The 20,791-nt window shown below is 40.7% G+C and overlaps 2 protein-coding genes and 1 long non-coding RNA gene across 4 annotated transcripts in view; 1 reads left to right on the top strand and 2 right to left on the bottom strand.

Moving 5' to 3' along the window:
- Positions 1 to 801: 801 nt before the first annotated feature.
- LOC108086985 (probable serine/threonine-protein kinase yakA) overlaps positions 802 to 20,791 on the top strand; it is a 39,755-nt gene continuing 19,765 nt past the window's right edge. For both annotated transcript variants that reach the window (XM_043209184.1, XM_043209182.1), the window contains exon 1: positions 802 to 1,112. The gene's annotated coding sequence lies outside the window, so the exon portion shown is untranslated. The remainder of the gene's footprint in view (positions 1,113 to 20,791) is intronic.
- LOC108100295 lies at positions 4,623 to 5,305 on the bottom strand. The gene is made up of 2 exons (XR_001771983.2): positions 4,954 to 5,305; positions 4,623 to 4,884 (listed from the first exon to the last, which is right to left on the bottom strand). It is a non-coding gene; the product is annotated as an uncharacterized LOC108100295 (long non-coding RNA).
- Positions 18,016 to 20,427, bottom strand: LOC108086981 (ras-related protein Rac2). The gene has a single exon (XM_017184109.2). The coding sequence runs from the start codon at positions 19,757 to 19,759 to the stop codon at positions 19,181 to 19,183; it is 579 nt and encodes a 192-aa protein (XP_017039598.1). The 5' UTR covers positions 19,760 to 20,427; the 3' UTR covers positions 18,016 to 19,180.

Below are 20,791 nucleotides of genomic sequence, written 5' to 3'. Positions count from 1 at the left end.
ATTTTAATATTTTAAAACCTTTAACGATGGTTAAAAATGGATTACAATTTGGTGATTTATAGTATGTCTGCATAAGATGTTTTTTCACGTATTTCTTATTATAAAATTTCTAATTAGGTAAGTAAAGGTTAATTTATACATTTTAACTAAAAAGGAAAAAAATATTATAAGCTTCAAAAAGACTCAATATTTTTGAAAGTACTCAATAATGTAATGTCCAAATGAAATTGTAATTTATTGTGAGTCGTCACAAAACAATTGTTTTGGATTTTGTTATAATTGATTGGTTGTTTAATTTTTTAGCTTTATCACAAAAAGGTTTTTTGAATTCCCAAAGTTAATGTTATTTTCAAAGGCTCACTGCGAATGGCATCCACAAATTTTCCCGCCAATTGCAGGCCAAGCCGAAGTATCGACAAACAAACGCTCGCACACGCAGACACACACTCTCTAACAACCCCGAAAAGCCGCAAAGCAAATAGAGGGGTGGGGCTGGTGGGTGGTGTTTTCTGGGTGGGGACGAGGGGTTTCCACTCGTCTGACGTTTGGTCGTAAGGCGTAAAATCTGCAAAGCTCAACACTGAGACCAAAAGCCGGTTTCCCAACCTCGCACCCCTCCTCTCATCGAACCCCCACCCCATTGTTATTTACATTTTGTTTTGCCGGCTTTTCCACACGAAGCGATATCAGATAGCCGAGTTAAAACGAGCGGAAAATACGAAAGATACACGAGCCTTCGAATGCGATTCGGGACTGGCTTTATTTCCCGATTCCCATCCACCGATTCAGTTGGCAACGGCCCGCACGCTGAAACGGTCAGAAAACGGTCTTCAGTCCGTAAAGAAAAACAAATAAAGAAATTCGAGAGATCTCTCTGTGTGTTTTTGAATACTTGCTTCTGAATATTTGGAATCTCGAGTGCCGCGTGTGTTATTTTGAGTTATCGCGATTGCGGCTAAGTGCAATTAGTGCCACAAATTTAGTGCGATGAATTGGGAAATTTCTTTCTCTGGCCAGGCGCATCATTAGATAATGAATTAAACAAAAGAAATAGATTATTAGTGCCATAGTGAGTGTGAGTTTTTCAGTGCTTGAATTCCAGCTGCTCCAAGGTAATTTCCCCGAATATCTAGTACTCTAACGTCAGACCCTAAAAATATGTCACAAAAAATAACAGAATGTCGCGCATGTTAATTAAGACATGGCACAGCAAAACCAACCAACAAAAAACAAAAAAAAAAAAAAAAACAGAAGAAGAAAATGCTGAATGGTAGTGGGGCCATTGCCAATCCATCCATCACTCAATTGCCTGTTCAGCTACGGATTTTTCTGTTTCTCCGCCCATAAAACTCTGTTTTCCTATTATTTTTTTAGCCGCTCGAATAGCAAATGTGCATTAATTTTAATTTGAAAATCGAGGGAGTCGAGTGCACATGTGTTTCATTATTTTTTAATCTTGCGTCAGACGATAAATAATCAGCTGGCTGCGAGTGCGATAAATATTTATGCAAGTGGACTCACTCGTTTAAACAGATGCCGCAGACAATCTCAGCCGAACCGAAGCGATCCCCGGTACTTAATAAAATCTCTGAAAAATCCGACTATATCAGACATTCAATCTGGGGCTCGTCAACTCCATTTCCTCTCCGTTTCCATCCGCTTTCGGATTTGTTTGTTTATCTTGATGCAATTTGTTCGGCCACGCCTCTCAATTAAATCGCCGAACGAAAAGTTATTCCTTGGGGGCGATCCTTTGTTTTGATGTTATCAGCTGGGACTTGCCGTTGTTGCATGTTGGCTAACAAAATAATTGACAAAACAAATCATTTACGTGGCAAAAGTTTTCAGCCCTCCCCAAATTTCTGCACCCCCTTGGCCCCAGTCATCGCTTAAATTGCACACGGCGGCAAGACACGCAACATGTTTGATGACAAAAAAGCAAACAAAAAGAAACGAAAATTGTGCAACATTCGGGGGCACCGAGAATTTCGCGCTGAAGTATAAATAACAGCATAATAACTAGACAGACTGGCCGAGTGGAGAGATAAATGAGCTGAGTAGGAAAAAAATAGAGGATGGAATAGGTTTGTGCTGAGAACAATGTATTTGTTAGGTCTTTAAAAATATTCCAACTTTGAACCGAATGCCTAACTAATATAATAAATAAATTGTGGAAGAATTATTTTATATTTTAAAATTTATTCTGCAGCATATTATTTTAAATATCTGGTATTAATAGATATTTATAATAATATACATAAACAAGAGCCTTCTGCAATAAACCTCATCCAGAAAAAGGCACAAACTAAACCAAAAATCAGTTTCGGTAATCAAACCAAATGCAAACGTGAATTTAACCGCAAGTTAAATCATATTATGGGCCGACAAACCGCAAAAGGGCCCATTCCTGCGGGAAATGGTTTGGGGCTTTTCCGGGGTTAATGTTTGGCTTGCGGCTCACAGTCGTTTGCCTGATTTACGGGCACGCCCGCATACGAAAAGCTCATTGCAATAGTCAACATGTTAACATGTTGTTAAACACACGGTGGTAAATTTTTTGGACGGGGCGGAAGTTTTTACGGCCCGATTTTGGCTAGAAATCCACACATTTATTGCTATTAGATTTTCGGTTATTGCCGTGCCGCGTTGAATAGTTTCATGATATGGGGGTTCCCATGGTGTCCTTCCTCCTCTGTCCATAAAATACCGCCTGCTGCTGTTCAATTTATTAAAATCGAATTACCACCCATTGAACGCCTCACAGTAGGCAATGGTTTTATGGCATTTCCATATATATAATATAACAAGTAATGGGGGATTGTCCTTGGTGATCTGCAGGCTTCAAGTTTATAGCTTCCATGGATAATCTTTCGAGTATGCGCTTAGTTTATGTTCCGGCGATTGGCGTGTGAAAAACTTTATAGCATTTTAATTGCTCAAACTTTCGATTGCCTAACAAGTCACATGTGCATAGCTCCAAGAAACTTATTCATCTCGATCGTGTTTATTTTTGTGCGTCTAATTTATGCGAGTAGTTTTACTTAGGTTGGATTTCATCGACCTTGCCCCGCCAGAATTGTGATAATAATATAAAAATTTCAACAACTTCGTCGTCGTCACCTAGGTTGAAGTTTTCCAAACTGCGTCATGGTTCTCGGAACTTGTACACAAAAACTGCATGTAAATATTTAAAGTACTGATATTTATATAATAGTTTTCCCAGGTAAATATATATTTTCGGTCTTCAGGGATAAAATTACGCAACAAAATTGGAATTCTTTTTATTGAAACAGTAATACAAACTGGAATATAAACTATAGAATCTATGCTTAGTTTACAGTGTAGAGGTCACCTGCGAATTTCGGGCAGCTGACGCATCAAAGGCCGCAGTCGTATTAACTTTTCATCTAAACAGCCAAAAACCACAAAACTATTTAACGCTTTCTGCAGTCAAATTGGGAATCAGTGTTTATGGGGGGGTCGGGGTAAATTCCGAGCATATTAAAGCCAGCTGCCCGAAGGCGTTGGTGCATCTGCAACTGCAACTGCAATTCGCAGGTGTTGAGATGCCTTCTAATTTATGAGCTGTGCATAGTGGGTTAATGTAACAGCAAATGGCCCATTGCGGTTTGAGTTAAACAGGATGGCCCCCTCCCACTTAATCACAAGGTCGCCTGCCTGGGCGGCGATTCGAGTGGAGTGGGTTGCAGGGGGTGGTGGATGCAGTCAGTTGCATTTACATGCTCCATTTGACGGCAACGAGGAAGCGGGCTCAGAGCAAAAGAGTTCAATTAGAGCTTAGGGAGCACGAACACCGAACACCAAACACCGAACATCGAAACGAGAAAATCCGAAATCGGTCGATAATTTCACTGCTGCGGCTTCCCACTTGATTAGCATTTCTTTGTGGGACAGATGTCTGCGTTTATTTATCTAAAACGAGAAGGGGGGGAAAAAAAATTTACCTTATTTAAAATTTGTTTTAAATTACTTTAATGCTTTCCGATTGACATTTTACTTAAATTGGATGTAAAAAGCAACTTTAATTGAACGTGTTTGAAGTTTAGCTATTAAACTATTGCAAACAACTATAAATATATCTGATAAAATTGTAATGTATTCAATAAGTTTAACCACTTAAATATTCATATTGAAAGGGCTCAGAGAAACAAACTATACAGCTCTGCAAGTTCAGCGAGCCTGTAATAAACCGCTGAAATATTACGCATACGCCAGGGACGCATAAATAAGTGAGCAGAACGAAGTATTTTCCGATCTGATTGATGCCTTCCTGCCGGAAAATCATTTTAGCCAATGGCGTGAAATTCACTTTCATTCGCTTTTGGCTTTTGTTGTTCTGGCCTTTTTGCCGATGCCATGCACATTTGCAGGCTTTTGTTTTTGGGGTTTACGTGTTTGGGTTCATGCCACGGGATTTTATTGATTCCAGTTTGAGTCACTGCCAAGAAACAAAGGGACAGGGAGTTGTCGAGTGGGTGAAAGCCAAGGCGAAACACAGCGAAATAATTAGCAAGGCAGCTCGTAATGTTGGGCCATAAATCCCGACGTTTCGTGTCAAGGCTCGTCGTCAAATCGATTGATAAATTAATCAGAATTAGTCCTTGAAAAGCCTTACTAAATATTTATTGGATTCGTATTAGCTGCGCCCAAGAGTAATCGACTTTGAGTGTTTCGCTGGAAGTCTTTCAATTTCAATTGTAATTTTAAATGGAGGAGAACCTTTAAAGCTTAGTCAAAACAATACTCAAGATGCACATCGCTTTATATCCGCTATATCTGTATCCTCCGCCCGAAAACGAAGCCACTTAAGCCAACTTGGGATGTAGCTGACAAATGAAGACTGACATTTACCAAACAATTGAGCTACAGAAGAAAAAGAGAAGAAGTAAAGCTGAAAGCTGAAAAACAGAAAAACCAAATTATTCCGCTTACAACTTGTCGCGACTGTTGAGTTTTTGAAAGCAACTTGTTGTCATAAGGCTGCAGATTTTCACGCTTCAATTTTTTTTGTGACTCTGTCCTGAACGTGAAAGATTTAAAATAAAACCACTTAGCCGCTGAGCTCCATTTGCAACAATTGCTTGAGCCTCGCGAGTCATGATAAAGTGTCCTTGGAGACATCAGTTACGGGAAAGAGCGGGGGAAACCCCAAATTTACGTCAAAGCTTTTCGGGGGCGAAAAATTTTTGAATAATTTAAACACTTAGCTGAAGGAGGGTGACAAATATATGAGTGGGTGGATGTTTTGTTGCTATTTAAAATGTGTCTAAGTGTACTAATATTTAGAATAAATAATAATAAACTGCACGTGTGCTCAATTAATATTTTAAAATTTGTTTATTCAAAACAAGAATGGAAAACAAAAAGAATTTAATTGAACTTAGCAATTTGAAGAGCTTGCTTACAATTTTCCAGTTAACAAGATTTCGAAAATTCAACTATAAACTACTCAGTCCTTTATCTTATTTTCCGCCTAAGTCTACGTTGTTTTTTTACAATGTTTATAATTAAGTTACTAAATCGTGCAATGCGTCAGGTGCCTATTTCCTCTCCAATAAATTATTCAAGTTCCTGTCATTATTTAAACCCTTCAAGTTAATTTTCCAATTTTTATACTAATCAAACCCCAATTTTCAATCCCAGAGAAGGGATGCGTAAATTCTTCAATGGAATTCACCCATGTCGGTATCCAATTTAAAAGTATTCTATTGGCCAGCCAGACGTATCCGCTTTAATTTAAACAATTAATGTCAATCTTCGCCGATGGCAAATAATTTTTGTCTGCTCTAGATGCAATTATAGTGAGAAAATTATATTAAAAAGTAAGTTCATTTGATTCGATCGCCTCGAGAATAATTTCTATTTACCCAACATTTATTTTATGAGAATGTAAATACAAGGCAAACTATGACGGTGTGTGTCTTGTTTATATATTTTTGAAAAGCTAAACATAAATAGGGAACGAGTAAAATCTTTGAACTGTGTTACCGAGGAAGGTGCTCAAAAATAGAGTGAAGACGCAAGAAAATAGCGAAAGATTCTAGTGCTACCTGTGGCGCGTCTAAGTGGCACCCGTTGCGGGATTTTGGCCTATGTTTTTGTTGTTCATTATTAACTGAAAACTGTCAGCCGAACATGTAATCGCATTTAAATGAATATGAAAAGCCTCGTATAGAATCGCACTCGATTGCAGAAGGCACACCTGCAATCTGACACACACAGTTGGGCGATTGAATGTTTGAATGTCAGACTGGCAAGTTTTCAGCTTCTGGCGTCGTTCGTTGTCTGGCGGAAATTTCAACGTGTTCGGGATGTCATCATTTCCCTTTTCCCCTCCCCCTTCCCCTCCCCTTTCCACAACTTTCCTCACCATTAAAATGCAGAAAACGCAACAAGTTGCCAGCCAGCCAACAAAATGGCGGAAACGTGTTGCTGTCGGCGTTGACTGGAAAATCAAAGCTCCCCTTGCTGCCGTCCATGAATTATGAAATGCATATTTAAACGCAACTTTAAACTTTTTTATTGCAAAGGGGACGACGGAGCGGCGCGCTGTGGCATCCTAATTGTGGAAAACTTTCGCACACGCTTCGCATCCTGCCAGCCGGTCCATGTCGCACGTCGCTGTTCATTGACTTTGGCAGCGTACAAGGATGCAGGACACACAGTGTGACTTTGTTTTTAATACACTCGACTCGACTCGACTCGACTCGCATCGACTCCAGCTGCATCGATCGGCGGGACAAACAAGGCCCGTCGCCTGTCTGGTCCTCCGGCAGTTCATTACTCCGCCGGCCAGCTCCTGCGGCCAGTTATCCTGGTCCTTCCTTTACACAGGAAGAAAATGTCCAGAGCTTGGAATATATTCTTCTTGTTTTTAAATATTAGCTAATAAATATTAGGTGGCTAACCAATAGTTGGATGCTCTGTTGATCGCTTTTTTACAGACAATCCAATAAATTTAAGATAATAATTTAATATGTTGTCATCGCAATAAAATTTCCACAAAATTAAACAAATAAATGGTGTGTACTCCATGAAGTATTTTCCGTTAAACATTATTGAAAATTTAGAATAGTTTTTCTAAATATTTAATCCCGAAAACGTTGGGTGGCTAATTAATAAATTTATTTTGGCAAAACGACGAAAACGAAAAAGAAGTGCGTGCGCTCGATCAGACTCAATTTCAACCAATGATCTATTCTCCACATTATTCTTAAGCCTAGCTTACCGAAGGTTGGCGAAGACGGAGCGAACTCGCAGAGAGCGAACGAAAGCTTTATTGCGCTCCCGCCTTCGCCCTAAACTAACTTACAGTAAACTTCAAATTCAATTCAATCAGACTTATTTTAACAATTCAAATAAACAAATAAAACTGGCTTCAGCCAACACCGGCCCCGTTGAAGGCCCATCCGGCTTCAACAAACTGGAAGCGGCGCTAATTTGTGGATGGCCCGCCTAAACATTCCTCCTCCGCTGGTCCTCACATCGACGACCCTGACCATGCCGTCCTCTCCTGCGTGCGTGGCGACGATCCTCCCAATCAACCACTGTTGAGGCGGCAGGTTGTCCTCGGCGACGACGACCAGCTGTCCTTCCTGGATGTTGGGCTGCTCCTGGTGCCATTTGCCCCGAACTTGAAGGCCCAGCACATACTCCAGGGACCATCGCCGCCAAAACATTCGCCTGGCTGACGAGGCAAGTTGCCATCGCCGCAAGCAACTGAGACCCGCCTGGTCCGGGGTCCGGAGTGCTGGGATGGGGAATAGTGGCCCGCCTGTCAGCAGGTGCCCGGGCGTTAAAGCTTCTCCGTCGCTGGGGTCGTTGCTTAACGCGCCTAGCGGCCGGGAGTTCATCGCCGCCTCGATCCCGACGAGCACCGTCTCCAGCTCTTCTGCGGTTAGGAGCGCGCTGCCCACCGCTCGTAGGAGTAGGTGCTTTGCAGTTTTCACACCTGCCTCCCAAAGCCCGCCCATGTGCGGAGCCCGAGGCGGTGTGAATGCAAACTCGCATCCGCTTCTTGACGCGAATTCGCGTATGGCGTCTGCTTCCTCCTCGATGCGCTTCCGAAGGCCCTGGAAGTGGCGACTGGCTCCGACGAAGTTCGTCGCGTTGTCGCAGTGGACTGTGCGAGGGCATCCTCGGCGCCCAACGAACCTTTGGAAAGCCAATAAAAAGGAGTTAGTGGTTAAATCTGAAACAATTTCTAGATGAACCGCTTTGGACGCAAAACAAACAAAAAGCGCTATGTAGGACTTATAAGGAGGCCTTCCACGAATTTTCAATGTCGTATAGACGGGGCCACAAAAATCAACGCCACAGATACTAAATGGGCGGAGAGCACGGAGACGATCTGCGGGTAAATTTCCCATAATTTGCGTCATTAGTCGAGGCTTGCATTTAAAGCAGCGAATACAGGATCGAACTATTTGACTGCAGACCTCCTGAGCGTTTACGATCCAAATACGCTGTCGAAGGAGACTCACAAGTGCTCGTGGCCCGACATGAAAATTGGTTAGATGCAAATGCCGGACATAGCTCTGCACAAATTGGGAGCATTTTGTCAACAGCAGGGGAAACTTGGCATCGTACGTTATAGGAGCATTTGCTAATCGCCCCCCAACTCGCAACAACGAAAAATTACACCAAGTGCCTGAGTCTTCATGAATGAATGGGTTCAATCGTTGAAGACTTGGGCCAACTCTGGAGTTCTTCCGAACTTTTTCAAGAACTTCGTGATACTCGTGTTTCTGGATGGTCTCGACAATTTTTAAGAAGGCTTCGTTGTACTCATTCGGAGACAGAGTTTTTTCAAAAACTATACTCTTGTCTCTGCATTTCCTTATAAAGCGGAACATGTAACCGAACACTCTAAGCAGCTTGAGGTGTGACGAAAATCCCTCGATGACATCCACCAGTTCCGACTTCCGTACCGTGGCGGCCATCGTTACCACAGTCTTCCTTGATTCTTCAATTAGGACCCTTTCATCAAGAACGAAATGTGAATTTTTGGGCCAGGTCTCTTCTCCATTCTTCAAAAAGGATGGTCCAGTAAACCAGATTGAATCGCTAATTTCCTCTATGTCACAACCTCTTGATACAATATCTGCTGGGTTCTGGTTAGTTGGGACATGCCGCCACGTAGCTTCTCCTGACCACTCCTGAATCTCCGCTACCCTATTCGAGACGAATATCGACAAAGAAGACGGATGGGATCGAATCCAATGCAACGTAACTTCCGAGTCTGACCAATATACTATCCGTTCGATAGGGACCTTTAATAGGGGTTTGATTCTTTGACAGAGATCTGCGAGAAGGTGAGCGGCACATAACTCAAGCCTTGGGAGCGTTTTAGTCTTGAGCGGCGCTACTTTAGATTTTGACGTCAGTAATGACAGTTTAATACCTTCTGCAGTTTTGCTACGAATATAGACGCAAGCTCCATAAGCTCTCATGGATGCGTCGGCAAAGGCATGCAATTGAACCGGTGACATCGGATCGGTGTGCACATACCGCGGAATTGTTATCTCTTCCAAACGAGACAATGTATTTTTCAACTTATTCCACGCAGTTTCCAAATGCACAGGAATCGACTCATCCCAATCCAACTTGTTCAGCCAGAGTTCCTGCAATAGGATTTTTCCTCTGATTACGATAGGACTAAGCAAGCCGAGGGGGTCGAACAGCTTCGATGTCACCGATAGTATGTTCCGCTTTGTCGCTCTGAGACCCATGACGGAATTGTCAATTTCAAACTTGAAAGAATCTTCGTTAGGCAACCACGATATGCCTAACGCCTTCGTCGACTCTGAATCCGAGATCGGTATGGATTTAACTGTGCTCTCAGATGCGGTGACCTCAGGTGAGTTCGAAAACCACTTTGTCAATTCAAACCCGGCGGTTTGAAGAACCTGAGACACTTCAGACCTAATAGATCTGAGCTCCTCGACGCATGCAGCACCAGTTAGCATATCATCGACGTAAAAGTCGGATCCAATCACTTCAGCAGCTCTAGGGAATGAAAGTTTGGCAGATTCACTCAACCTTTTTAAACACCGAATCGCTAGATATGGAGCTGGACCAGTTCCATATGTTACGGTGTTGAGCTGGTATAATCTCAAGGATTCTGAGGGGTCTCTTCTCCACACTATGAGTTGAAATGGCCTATCCGCTTCATTTACCATTACTTGACGATACATTTTTTTAACATCGGCTGTCAGAGCAAACCTGTGCAGCCGGAAGCGGAGCAGTGTGGAGTATAACTCATCTTGGATAGTTGGGCCTACCATCAAGATATCATTTAGGGACACCTGAGATGACGTTTTGCAAGAGGCGTCAAACACGACACGCAACTTAGTAGACGTACTCTGGGGCCTAAGGACACACTGATGCGGAATAACATAATGTGGAGTCAAAGGAACTCTATTGTCTGTAGGAGACATATGACCTAACGCGAGGTATTCTTCCATGAATTCGAGATACATTTTCTTTAATTCAGGATCTCGCGACAACCTTCTTTCGAGCGACAGAAATCTCCTTTTTGCAACCTCGAATGAGTTGCCCAATCCAGTGGGATCAGATTTAAACGGCAATCTAACTTCAAACCGACCTGATGGCAGAATCTGAGTGGTCTTTCTATAGTGTTCTTCACACAACTTATGCTCAGGTGATAGAATTTTCTTTATAGATGGCATTTCTTCCAGTGACCAAAACTTTTGTAGTGTGCTATCAATCGATACTAATAGCTCTTCACTACAACTGAAACTATTCACAACATCTCTTGGGGCAGACGCCTTGTATCTGCCTGAAACAACCCATCCAAGTAGGGTCTTTTGAAGAGTTGGATAGTCAGGACCTTGCTTAATTTGACCAACAGCTAAAAGCTCGAAAAATGATTCTGCTCCTATCAACATATCTATTCTTTGTGGCTTGTAGAAATAGGGGTCTGCTAATGGTACGTTCTTAGGAATTTTCCAGTCACTGATATTCACAGACTGGTCCGGATGATATCCGGATATCGATTTCAAAATCCAGAAATCGAACGAAAATTCACTACCATTTATTCGCGACTTCACCACTGTGTGTACCTTTTTCTTAACTTGAGAATTGGATTCGCCAATACCAAGTAAGTTGATACACGATTCCTCTTTACGGATCTGTAAGCGGCGAGCAAGGTCTTCTGTAACGAAATTGGCTTGAGACCCAGAGTCAAGAAGGGCTCGAGCCAAAATGTATTCACCGCTTTTCGTGCGGACACTTACGATCGACGTGGCCAAAATCACCCTGTCCAACGATGTCGCATGCATAACATGTGACGTGGAAGGCTGATCCTGACTTTTAGAGGGAGACAGACTCTCTTGGGGTGGTGGCAACGCTAAGCTATTCTCGGATACGGTATATCTGTGTAGTAAAACGTGATGCGAGCGACCACAAACTCGACATTTACTTCCCTTGCATTTGGAAACCGTATGACCCTTTCGCAGACAATTGATGCACAAAGACGCAGATTTAACAAAATCGAACCTTTGCATTACTGACAGCCGACCAAACGGACTGCAGTTCGCTAGGACATGGTCTCCAGCATTGCAATAGCTACAACTTTGCACGGACTTAGTGTTGGTCGAAGAACACGAAAACGAGCTTCGATTATGTTTGCTCGGAATTAATTTATCTTGCTTTGGTTTTGATGTTTCCTCAGCAGATAAATGCTGATATCGGCGATTCAACATCTTCTCACAATCGGACCAAAGCGGCAAAGTTTCATAATCGAGCTGTTCTTCCCATTTTTGTTTAGTCACTGGGTCTACTCTGTTCAAGACGAGATAAATCAACATTGCATTGGATATTTTTGTATCATCTCCTATCGATAACAACGATCCATAAATTGATGAAACGGTATCGATAAGGCTTCTTAAGGAAGACGCTGATTGGTGCGTAATTTTTGGAAGAGTGAACAATGTTGAGATATTATTCATAAAAATCAAGCATTCGTTATCGTAGACTTTTTTAAGGCTGGCCATAGCCTTCTCATAATTGCTCGCGGTGACTTGATAAGCCTTAATAGTCCCTAAGGCTTCACCGGAGAGACACGAAATTAGGTGGTTAAATTTCTCGATAACTGGAATGCTGTCGTCTTGATGAACGAGAGTTTCAAAAAGGCTGATGAAATTTTTAAACTCCGAATATTTGCCGCTGAACTTTGGCAAGGTCAAATTCGGAAGTCGAGCTCGAGTTGGGGCTACAGAAGCTGATCCGGAAATTTTTGGATCGCTTGCTGTCTTCAAGGCCGACAAAAGCGACATTAATTTTGCCTTGGTAACAATTGATAGCTCCTCCAACTCATCTCTAAATTCATCGCCATCATCTATATCTTCTATCTCTTCTTGCAATAGATTTGCCTTATTAATTGCAGCGTTTAACGTATCTAATCTGCATTTTAATTCTTCTTCTTTAATCGCGATCGCGCCAGAATCGAGTCGATCACTTAATCGGCGAATGCTTTTTACTCGATTTTGTAACTTGGCTTTCAAGTCTTCAAGCAGGTTACTTTTGGGCTTTTCTTGGCTCATTTTTGAATTAAATTATCAAAAAACCAAATTTATTTAAGTAAATTATAAAACGACCAAGTGTGAAAAATTTAAATGAAATTAATTTTCGAATTAAACCACAAAAAAAAATAATAATTTATAAATTATTAAATTTGTTCGAAAAAAAAATTATTAAATAATTATTATTATTAAATAATTATTTAGAGGCGAGAAACAACGAAAATAATTTTTAAATTGAATATCGAGGCACGAAGTATCAAAATTAATAGTGGGTGCAAACGACGGCGAAAAACAATATACCCAACCGAATGCGGGGTAGCGCGTCACTTGACGGTCCGTTAACCTGTAGCGCGCCCAAATGACAAGAACCCAACAACAACAACAACGCTGCTAGCGGCGACCAAGCGAAAGCGAAAACGAAAAAAGTTTACCGCTGCAGCTGCTTGTATATAAGGGCTTATTTATTTGTGTATAACGGCTCAGATTAACTTCCCAACTATTAACTTGCGAGGTTTTAACGATAATTAAAAACAAGGGGGGCGACAGTGATTGCAATAATTTAACACAATTTAACAAAAGTTGCATCCAAATTGGTTCAAATAGTATATATCAATTTAGCACTTGAAAATATATTAGGTATTTATATATATATATAATGGCTGTAATATTTGCTACTCTTTGAAATTATTAAAATTGTTTAAATTTTATTTTGCATGCAATCTAGCTCTACTATTTTGTACATATGTGCCAAGAATTGAAAGCGAGGTGCAATTTTTCAGCACTAGACAATTAACGAATATTTCTAGTTTTTTGTCAAACTCAGCTTTCAATTTTTTGCACAAATACCTTTGGTTCTTCGTTTGGATCTTTCAATCCAGCTGCCACTTTCCTTTTGCAACTCGAACAATCGCAGGGCATCCCTCGTCGGTGGCAGAAACGTCGAATTAGGTATTTAATTTCGCGACCGGCACGATTAAATTTATATCTGGAGCTTAATATTTTCTTTAAAAACACACGTCGCGGGCAACTTTGTTTTTCACACGCAGTTTGGATTTCTGTGCAACTTTCTGTATCAAAAAACACAAGAACAAATCACTTGCACTTTTATGTTATTTGTGTCACTGTCACTTTTAAAAAATTTGTTGCCTTTTATTTAATTAATTAGTCCACCCGGGGCGCCATGAAAATTTAGAATAGTTTTTCTAAATATTTAATCCCGAAAACGTTGGGTGGCTAATTAATAAATTTATTTTGGCAAAACGACGAAAACGAAAAAGAAGTGCGTGCGCTCGATCAGACTCAATTTCAACCAATGATCTATTCTCCACATTATTCTTAAGCCTAGCTTACCGAAGGTTGGCGAAGACGGAGCGAACTCGCAGAGAGCGAACGAAAGCTTTATTGCGCTCCCGCCTTCGCCCTAAACTAACTTACAGTAAACTTCAAATTCAATTCAATCAGACTTATTTTAACAATTCAAATAAACAAATAAAACTGGCTTCAGCCAACAATTATAATAAATTTGTTTATATTTTTTTTTAATAATAAAATTCCTCATTTTTGTCTTTCTCAAAACTCTTTTTGAAAATATTAAATTTATGTAGTCTGCTTCATTTTTTACTCTTTTTTTTTGTTAGCCGCTGTCGATGCTCACGTCGAGTCATGACAAAGATTATCAATAACAAGTCCAAGGAAGATACACACACGGCTGCGTGTGTGAGTGCGTTATCCTTGCAGCGGATATTGGCTACGCCACAAGCTGGCGTCGCTGCTTTCGCCAATGTCCATCGAAATCCCTGTCCTGCCTGTTGGCCATCCATATCAATTGTGTCCCCAAGCTTTTGTTTGTTCGCAGCAAGTTCCGCGCATTGTTCCATTTAAATGTTCAACGGCTTAATGCGGAATTAACTTTTTCATAAAAAGGCAGATTTTAAATATCTTAGAAAATTCCTAAAAATGTTCTATAGTTTCTCTAATTTGATTTTATTATTTATTTACTTTAGAAGTTAGTTTTTTGTTAGTTTATTTTTCTCTCCACAAGGCGTGCTTTTTATATTATCCAATTGACTTAAATCGGGTTGTTCTATATTTCCCGCCGACCTGCTTTATGTTTTCCCAGGGATAGCCAAAACAAATATCAACATCAACGCACAAATGAAATTTTTTTAGTCGGCAGTTTGGAATACTCAACACATCCGCCCATCCTCCGCTCGCGACTCGTTTTCGCATCATAATTTGCAATGTGTTTTCTGGCAGGAAGTGGCTGCTGAAAATGTGCTGAGAAAATGGAGGGGAGGCTGGGCCGGGTGAAAAGGTGTCTGAAAGGTGGCCGAGCTTGTCATATCCTGTTGGCATCCGAGGTTCAGGTGGAGCATCTCCCCCTCGACATCTTTCTTTGCCTCTCCGGAAGTGTAAAATATTTTAACTCGCCCCACCAAGAACCCCACCTGAATTTACCTTTTTCTTATGTGGCACGGAATTTTTGCGCTCGAGCGTATTTTATTGGCATTTTGTACGAAATTTGTGGCCAGCTAGGAATTCTTTCAGCAATTTTCGTATTAAATTTTTCGGCTTTCCCGTCCGTCCGCTGATTCCCTGGAAATCTCTCAATTAAGCTGAAAATCCCTACGAAACAAAAAATACTCGAATTCGCGTTGTTCGCCGTGCGTATAATTGATTTAGCCAAATTGTTAACCGCATGGGCAAATTGCTCTGGCCTCCATTGGAGGAGGACCTGGTTCGAAATCCGAAATCAGGCCCAAAAAGTTCTGTAAGTCCGCCGGGGAACCTTTTAATTTCACGCATGCAGTGCATAAATTTAGCATTTTCCCCATTTGCATTTACATTTGGCATGGGGCGTGATTATGCGACACTTGTCAATGGATTTGCATCGCACAGCAGTTGTCCTCTTCTCGGTTTTGGCCATTTTGCTGTTTTCCCCTTCGATCCGGTGAGAGGATAATCAGGGAATAATCCTGCACACATTCGAAAACTCTAGCAGTGGTTGGGGATTCGAAATTAAAGGGGATTCATGAGCCATTCAGTATGACTTCATTATATGCGTTTTACTCATGAGATGTTTCGATTACTTTTGTTTATTGGTAAAAAAATGTATTTTGCGTTTGGAAAAATCGAATATTTCTTTGGAATTTTTAAAGTTTTGATGTTCTGTGGAAATTAATTATTCTTGTACGATAGATTTTTTTAAGCATTTCCAGAGACGTAATAGCCATCAAAGTAAATTCCAATGCGAAACGTTTTCAATAATTCAGCACAGGTAAATACAAACCGTGAGTCACAAACACTGCGCTAGATTTACCAAACAAAGAATCATTATTTTAGATCAAATGATGGAATTACACCCCAATTATTTCCCAACTTTATGATTCCAATTCAAAGTCCGCCCAACACAATGTAGTAGGGCAATTGTATCCGAACATACCACAAATTCCACGCCTGTCAACGCTTCCTCACTCAGCGGCTTCTTCTTCGACGCATTCTAGCGCCAAAAGTGCAAGTTCTAGAGGTGCAGTTCTAGACGCTAGCCAAATGTTTCTGCTAATTAAATTGACTTCATGGGCCTCTCTGGCTTTTCGGTTTTCGGTTTTCTGTTCTCTGTTTTGATTGCTGGCCAAAGCGTTTGTTCAAAATGTGGGTCAATTATGCGATTCGTCGCGTCACAGACAAAACCTCGACGGGTGGGGGATAGAATATCCATCAGAGGCCATTGAAGTGTGCGGGAGGATGGGCAGTTGGTTTGTGGGCACAATTCGCACAGCAGGTTGTCTTATGTAATTATTTGTCAAATTCACACTGCGACCGACAGTGTGGGGCCATCCACTAACGAGCCACTGGCACACGGAAAGCTCAAAGCCACCCAACCACCCACATCAACCACCCAAACACCCAACCCAATCATTTTCCACTGGCAATCAATCAACAGCTGGCTCATTATGACAATCGAAGTGTAGATAGAATTGGCCGAAAACGAAGCATAAAGATATAAAAATATGATGTAGCGCATTGTATATGCGATTGGGCCTGGCAAATTGCTTAGTCAACTGGGGCCGAAATCCCAACTTCCGGCCGGGTCCGGCAATCGGAAATAATTATCTAAAATTGTGACAAATGCGGCGGCAGATAAGATTAAAGTTGCGATGCGTGTTGAATTTGCCGCAGTCGCCAAAAAGTATGCACCAGTTCAAGGGTTAAATCTCATCCCATTATGCCAACCTTTCAGCATCCACATTATTTCCATTGCACAGTGGTTGCGCCCATAGGCCAAAAATAAAAAAAGTCATAACAACAAAAATGTACGAAAAGTAAACAAATCGTTTCTAAATTGTCCAAACTTCTTGATGGCAAACTTTATTTTTCTGTAAAACTAACGGTTCTTTTTAAAAATAGAATTAAAGTTGTAAGAAGGTGTTCATTTGCACAGCGCAGCTTGCGCGCATCGCGAACATTTCATAGCAAAACCGAACTTTGAAGAGGTCAGTTCATTTATTACGTGTCCAAATTTAAAACATTTTTAATGGATTTTGAAGTTGAAGGTATTTTCTAAAATTTGAGATATTATAAAAAAACGTGCTTGCTAAACTGTTCTTGTTATATAAATTTGAAATAATACATGTTTTTTGTCTATATTTTGAACGTCTTTTTTATGTTTAGCTAAAGTTTTAGTAGTGATGCCACAAAAATCCACAATTAAGTTGTATACCAATGTGTTTGACTGGCTTTTAAGGTAATAAATGAGTAATTTTTTTTTGCAGAAATTTGCAGATGTGCCTAAAATCGTAAAAATTCTAACACCGTCTTTACGTTTTCAGGGTCAGTTTTGCACTACAAAAATTTGTTTTCGCTCGTGTGGTTGTTGTGCTGTTCTTCGTCTTGCTCTGTCTTCGTCTTTTGAGTTTGTGTTTATTAACCGTTTTTCATTTATTGATTTATTTTTTCTTTTATTTCTTTTTTCTTTTTGTTTATTCCCTTGCTTAAAAATTGAATAGGTTTTTCTTATAAGTGTGTATTCTCACGATTATATGTTTTTAATGTATGGTGCAGGGAAGTGGGTAGCGCCGTCGAAAGGCGAACAAAATTGATTGAAGGTATAGAAGCGAATATTATAAAAAACGGCTATATTGTTGACAAGAGTGAAGTAAAATAAATATATATAAAAAATATTTGCCTGATCTGACCATAAAAAGTGATTTTAGGACTGCACTGATCCAATCGTTCCTATGGAAGCTATAGGATATAGTGGTACGATCCGGTCAATTTTTGTATATTGTATTTATAATATTTTTATAGATTTTTTGTGAAAGTTTCATAGCGATAGCACAACTAGAAGTATTTATGGCCGCGGTTCCATACAAGCCCGACCACTGTGCATTGGCCACATAAATCTCCAATGCACTATGGCCCAAACATAATTCACTTGACATCGGCTTGCTTAGCTTTTCACAAACGTTTATTATTGATTATTATTACACTCTTTATTGGTAAATATGTGTTAATATAAATAAATTGGTTTTATATTTAACTCTCTTTCGTGAAAACAATTTGGCAAAGTGTATGCATTTATTTAACATAAATATCAGTATATAAATTAACATCAAAGTAGAGGCTAATTGTGCATTTAGTATACATTAAATCAAGTGCAGGCAAATGCATCGAGTGGGAAGACTATTGATCAGACGCACATTCACACGTAACACTAACTACTATATAAGTGAAGGCTTTTTTATGTCGGCTTGCCGTATTCCCCGATTTCCCGATCCCCCGTTCGATTGTTCAGATATTGGCCAAAGGCGGGGCCTTGCCTGGGTTGTGCTGCCCCTGCCAGATAAGAGCTATCTGGTTCTGGTTCTGTTTCTGGTTATAGTGACTGTGTTTGGGGCGCTGAGAGCTTTAAATCGTCTAGATTTATATACAATTAATTTTATTTGATTTGTCATACATTTCGCTGGCCGAGTTTCTTTTGCAAGCAAACGCAACTAATTCGCAAGCACGGCAAAAAAATATTTCTTGGGTATGTTTAGGACATTTAGTAAAGCACTTGTTTTCTAGCCTAATATGGACTTAAAGTACATGCTTTTAATTGTTTATTCGTCAAAATTTAATAAAAAACGCGATAAAATGTAGTCGAAATTTCCCAATTTATGAAATATTAATCACTCAAAATGTTAAATATTTTATTCATGATTAGTTGAAAAAACAATTTCAAATGACTAAACATTTTAAACGCCATAAAAGGCAATGTGGATTAGTTAAAAAAGTTCTTCCACATAAATTTTTCCCGTGTATGCACAATATCATACTTATATGCTTATGTGTATATATCTTCCTATGCGTGATCTGCCCCCCAGAGACCCCCATCCGCATTTCTGGCTGCTGCTCCCCCACATAAAACTGACAATAAAAACAAAAATATCACACACTCATGCCGTCACACTCACACCCTAAACTCGCACACTCAGATACACTCACACACTATCTGTAACTGTAATCCCAACAAAGCGAATGAATATGAACATTTTGCACAGAATTTTGCGCTTTGTTCTCCAGTTTTTGGAAAATTTCTCTTCCATTTGTTTTTTTTTTGGTGGGTTCAAAGTTTAGAGCAGGGCGCACTTGTGTCGCTTGGGACCCCGAACCACTGGACATAGAACCGATCGAATGGCCTCATCGAAGACGGTCTTCAAACCCTTTTGGGTCAGGGCCGAGCACTCCAGATACTTCACGGCAGCTATTTCCTTGGCCATCGCCAGTCCTTGGGGATAGGTAATCGGTGTCAGCTTCTTCTCCTTCAGCTTCTCGATCGTCTGCTTATCGTCGCGAAGATCCAACTTGGTGCCCACCAAGATGATCGGAACACTGGGGCAGTGATGACGCACCTCGGGGAACCATTTGGCCCTCACGTTCTCGAAGGATGCGGGATTTACCAGTGAGAAACAGATGAGGAAGACATCTGTCTGGGGATAGGACAAGGGCCTCAAGCGATCGTAGTCCTCCTGACCCGCTGTATCCCAGAGTCCCAGATTGATGGGCTTGGCATCCACCATCACATTCGCGGAGTAGTTGTCGAACACGGTGGGTATATATTCTCCAGGGAAGGCGTTGGTCGTATAGCTGATCAGCAGGCAGGTTTTACCCACCGCTCCGTCACCCACAACCACACACTTGATCGCCTGCATGATGTCTAGGTAATCGATGAATTCAGGAGCTCAATTAAGTTTATTGGTGCAGAGGGCTCTATTCGGTAGATCAGCTGGTTTTATTGTAAGTAGCTCAACTGGTTTTGTTGAATGGTTTTTATGCAGGTGTTTTATTATAATGACTTTGTGGTATCTATCAAATTCAGTAGGTCAGCGAGTTTTTAGATGTATTTATTTTATTTTATTTTATATCAATATGATATTGTAGTTATTTTAAAAAATTACTGCTTTGAATGTAGTTGTAATTGTAAAGTTCACCTGAGCAGTTTATTAATTTTTTTTTGCTTATTCCGTAGCTTAGCAGGTTGTTCTCATTGGCTTTTTGCTCTGGCGTTGGCGTTTTTGCTATTATTATTTTTTTTTTGGCGATTATACAATAATTTGCTCACGCACTAATACAAATGCGGCCTACACCCACACACGTACAAAGAGAGAGATGCGAATTGGAAGTGGAGTTTAATTATACGCGAGAGTTTTCCAATCAATATTTTTGATTAAATGCAGCACTGTGACGGCGTTCTTCCTGTTCTTGAATGTTGGGTGTACTTTTATGAATTAATTGAGCCCGCATATGTGATTTTGCTGAGGCAGATACGGAAAAAACACGCCCAAACGCTGTGAAATCTTCGCGGCGATTGAAGAAAATTGCTGCCTCTGGTGGCAGTCCAACTGGTTGTTGTTGTACTTGTTTTTACTGTAGTTTGCTCTCAACTTGTTTTGAGGGCCACCTCGGAATATGACTGTCCCGCTCGCTCGCATGCGCCAGTCGCTTCGAACAAGTACTTTGCGCACACGCTCTCCCACATAAAGAGAGGGATAGAAAGAGAGAGAGAGTGGATACAGTGGCCTCTCAATAAATTAGTTACGGTTCCTGATGAGTGAGTCATTCTTGTCGGTGACGTTAGTCGTGGCAACCCATAAAGAGCGAGGGAGAGAGGTGGATAAGAGAGAATGAGAAGGAGGGGGAGGGAGAGCTCTCTTCACTTGACCTTGCTTTGGTCTTTTTCGTAG

Source organism: Drosophila ficusphila, unplaced genomic scaffold (genome assembly GCF_018152265.1).
Source record: "Drosophila ficusphila isolate 14025-0441.05 unplaced genomic scaffold, ASM1815226v1 contig_106, whole genome shotgun sequence".
NCBI classification, from domain to species: Eukaryota; Metazoa; Arthropoda; class Insecta; order Diptera; family Drosophilidae; genus Drosophila; species Drosophila ficusphila.
The sequence above is the reverse complement of the archived record's forward strand: the minus strand, read 5'-3'. Positions and strand labels throughout refer to the sequence as shown.